Source organism: Nestor notabilis, unplaced genomic scaffold, assembly GCF_000696875.1.
Source record: "Nestor notabilis isolate BGI_N333 unplaced genomic scaffold, ASM69687v1 scaffold18413, whole genome shotgun sequence".
In the NCBI taxonomy this organism is placed as follows: Eukaryota; Metazoa; Chordata; class Aves; order Psittaciformes; family Psittacidae; genus Nestor; species Nestor notabilis.
Window position 1 is genome coordinate 1 of NW_009920841.1, and position 2943 is coordinate 2943.

At 43.8% G+C, this 2943-nt stretch overlaps 1 protein-coding gene across 1 annotated transcript in view; it reads left to right on the forward strand.

The window, feature by feature from the left end:
- Window positions 1-845: 845 nt before the first annotated feature.
- MED12 (mediator complex subunit 12) overlaps window positions 846-2943 on the forward strand; it is a 35840-nt gene continuing 33742 nt past the window's right edge. Inside the window, 2 exon segments of the mRNA XM_010010874.1 lie at window positions 846-945; window positions 2688-2847. Of these exon segments, the coding sequence (XP_010009176.1) occupies window positions 2751-2847 (97 nt within the window). The 5' untranslated portion in view covers window positions 846-945; window positions 2688-2750.

Sequence of the window (2943 nt, forward strand, 5' to 3'; positions counted from 1 at the left end):
CGCGTCCTGGACAGTCCTGGGGCTCGTTCCTTCCTGTGTCCAGGCCCAGCAGACCCTTCCCTTTGGGATGGGTATCTTGGGACCCAACTCTCTCTCCTTGTAGAATCAAAGTTCTGCATTCTTTTGGAACTGTGTCCCACCTTTGAGAGAGCAGGTTCTTATCCTGGTCTCTGTTAAACCAGCACCTGTATTCTTATATAGTGCTTACATTCCACAATTAAAGCAGAAGGCTAGGATACTGGAAGTGGGAAACTCCTTATTGGTTTGGTTACGCTATGGCCGTGGTAGAAAGGAAGTAAGATTTCTTGAAACCTCTGGCAATTTAAACATGGGCTTCAACTCCATTTTCCCAGTCTCTAAAATCAAGATGTTGACTTCCTGGCCTCCCTGATCAGAGGACTACTGGTGACCTGGGGTGTAAGGCGTCAATAAGCACAGTATATTTCTTTTCCTTGGCTGACATCTGCCCATGAAGCCTTCTTTCTGGTTTGACAAGTGTTTGTAGAGAACTGTGTCCATCTCAACTTGAGTCCCTGCTTGGTCATTTTATAAGTTGTCTAGAACCATTTCTCTCTGCAAGTATAACAAAGGAAACTATGGGCTGGGTTGTTTTTTTTTGTGTAGATACTACTGAGTATCTACTGGTGAGACTGCTGGTAGAAATGATAAATGAGATTTTAAGCACATAGAATAGATCTCTGACCTCTGAACCTGTAATTCATCTTTTTTTTTTTCCTTTTCCCCCCTCCCCAGATCAGCTCAAATTTTAGCAGTATTATTGCAGAAAAGCTGCGGTGCAACACGCTGCCTGACACAGGAAGACGGAAACCCCAGGTGAATCAGAAGGATAACTTTTGGCTGGTGACAGCACGTTCCCAGAGTGCCATAAACAACTGGTTCACAGACCTGGCTGGAACTAAGCCCCTCACTCATCTTGCTAAGAAGGTATGTCACAGGAGAGGCTGCCTGGCAGGGCAGAGCATTTAATGTCTGCTTGTTTCTGAAATACTTCTATAGGAGAAGGTTTTTATTATTTGGAGATGGTTCTTTTCTCTTCAACTCTGGAAGCTTTTAGCTTGAAAAGAGTATCCAGGATTTGTAGTGCACTGGCTTCATCGTTCCCACTCTGGAAATTGGTTCCTTGTCTGTTGATTGGAGGTTGTGCAAGCTTTTGGCTTGCATGATGCGACTGATCTATTTAAAGGTTTGGCTGTTTTTCAGAAGAGCTGCCACTGTTGCCTCTGGTCTATTGTTTGGATTAGGGCTATTCCTATAGGGAGGGCTTTTCAAGTTCTCAAAACTCATAGTGAGAATTACTGGGCATAATCAGCTGAGTGACTTCTCAGGCTTTGGTTGCAGTGACATGTTTCTGGTTTTAAGCTGAGAAGTGTATGTGTATTATAACTTGGTCTCAGCCAGGCTACAGCATTTCTGTGCCCTGGCATTCAGGGCTAGACAGTTCCCTGGCAGCACTGAATTCTGTAGAGTATGAAAGTAGAAAGAAGGGTTTTGGTCTGCATTGTATGAGGCCCGATACCAAGGGGAGCTGATTCTTTGTCAGGGTGGGCCTGTAAACAAGGAACTCAAGAATCTAGTATGTATTGAGTAAAAACATAACTGCCAGTTGTGAAACGGTAGCAGAGCATGGAGCTTAGAAACTGGAGCTCGATCCTCGGTGTTCCGAGTCACTCTTGAGGGGAAGATAATCAGATTTTCCCAGGATCTGTCTCTTTATAAACTTAGTCCTTGTGTCTGTCTTTGCGTGCTGGCTGTCAGTTTCCTGAGGTCACTTTGAAAGCCTGAACCTTTCGAGGCTCTCCCCAGTTTTCTGCAGTGGGCTCCGTCAGTTTTCATGGACTTAGACATGGAAGCAGCGACTCGGTAGCCAGGTGGTCTGTGTCTGTGTGTCTTTGAGGCGTCAGAATGGTTGGGAAGAATGTAAGAAACACAGCAAGTAAGTGATTGAAGCATCAGTAGTTCAGGTAGTAGGGACTTGGAGCTAGCTCTCAAATGGGGACATTCCCTGTGAATTTGTCTCATTCCACTGTGAACATGGGCATGCTTTTGCTCTCCGTGATACCGTGTGGAAGTGAGCCCACAGCTGTGCTGTTATCTGTGCTGTGCTACTGCTTCCTGGTTTATAGATCTGCAGTGTGATGATTTCACTGGTATGCTCCCTGGATTGTACCTTGGATTTCAAATCTTGGATTCACTAATTCCTTCTTACTATGATACTCAATTCCCTGTTTCTCACAATCTTCTGTTGGTTACTTGTGGTATTACAAGACTTCTATAACCTCTCTGTTTTGTTTACAGAATGAAGAGTTCTGTCTTGAGTCTGTAGAGTAGATACTGTGTGTTTCTGACTCAGTTCTTAGTCTGTATCTTTTGTAGTTTTTCATATCACCTCTGGAGGATATCCTCAGAGCTGTTTTCAGGATTCAGGGTGTGGATTTACAGTGATGTAATTGTGTTCTCTGTTTTCTTTCAATTTGTTTTGTTTCTGTTTATACTGAAATGTGGATCATGTTTCTGACCAGGGGTGAATTCTTGCAGTAAGTGTTTTGAGATACAGAGCAACACAGTACCTTTTTCGCAGCTTGCAGCACCTACAGTGTGCGTAGTTGCTTTGGAATAGTTCTTATCTCAGTCCATGGTTGCAATTCTCCCTCTTAATTCTGTTACAGGTGCCAATCTTTAGCAAGAAGGAAGAGGTCTTTGGTTATTTGGCGAAATACACGGTTCCAGTAATGAGAGCAGCCTGGCTTATCAAAATGACTTGTGCTTATTATGCTGCCATCACAGAAACCAAGGTGAAAAAGCGTCATGTCATTGATCCCTTCATTGGTAAGCACTAGTTTTGTCCATCCCAAAAACCTGTTTTCTTCTCAGCCTGCTCTTGCATAATAAGAGGTGGCCTGGGAATCCATATACGCTTGTTTC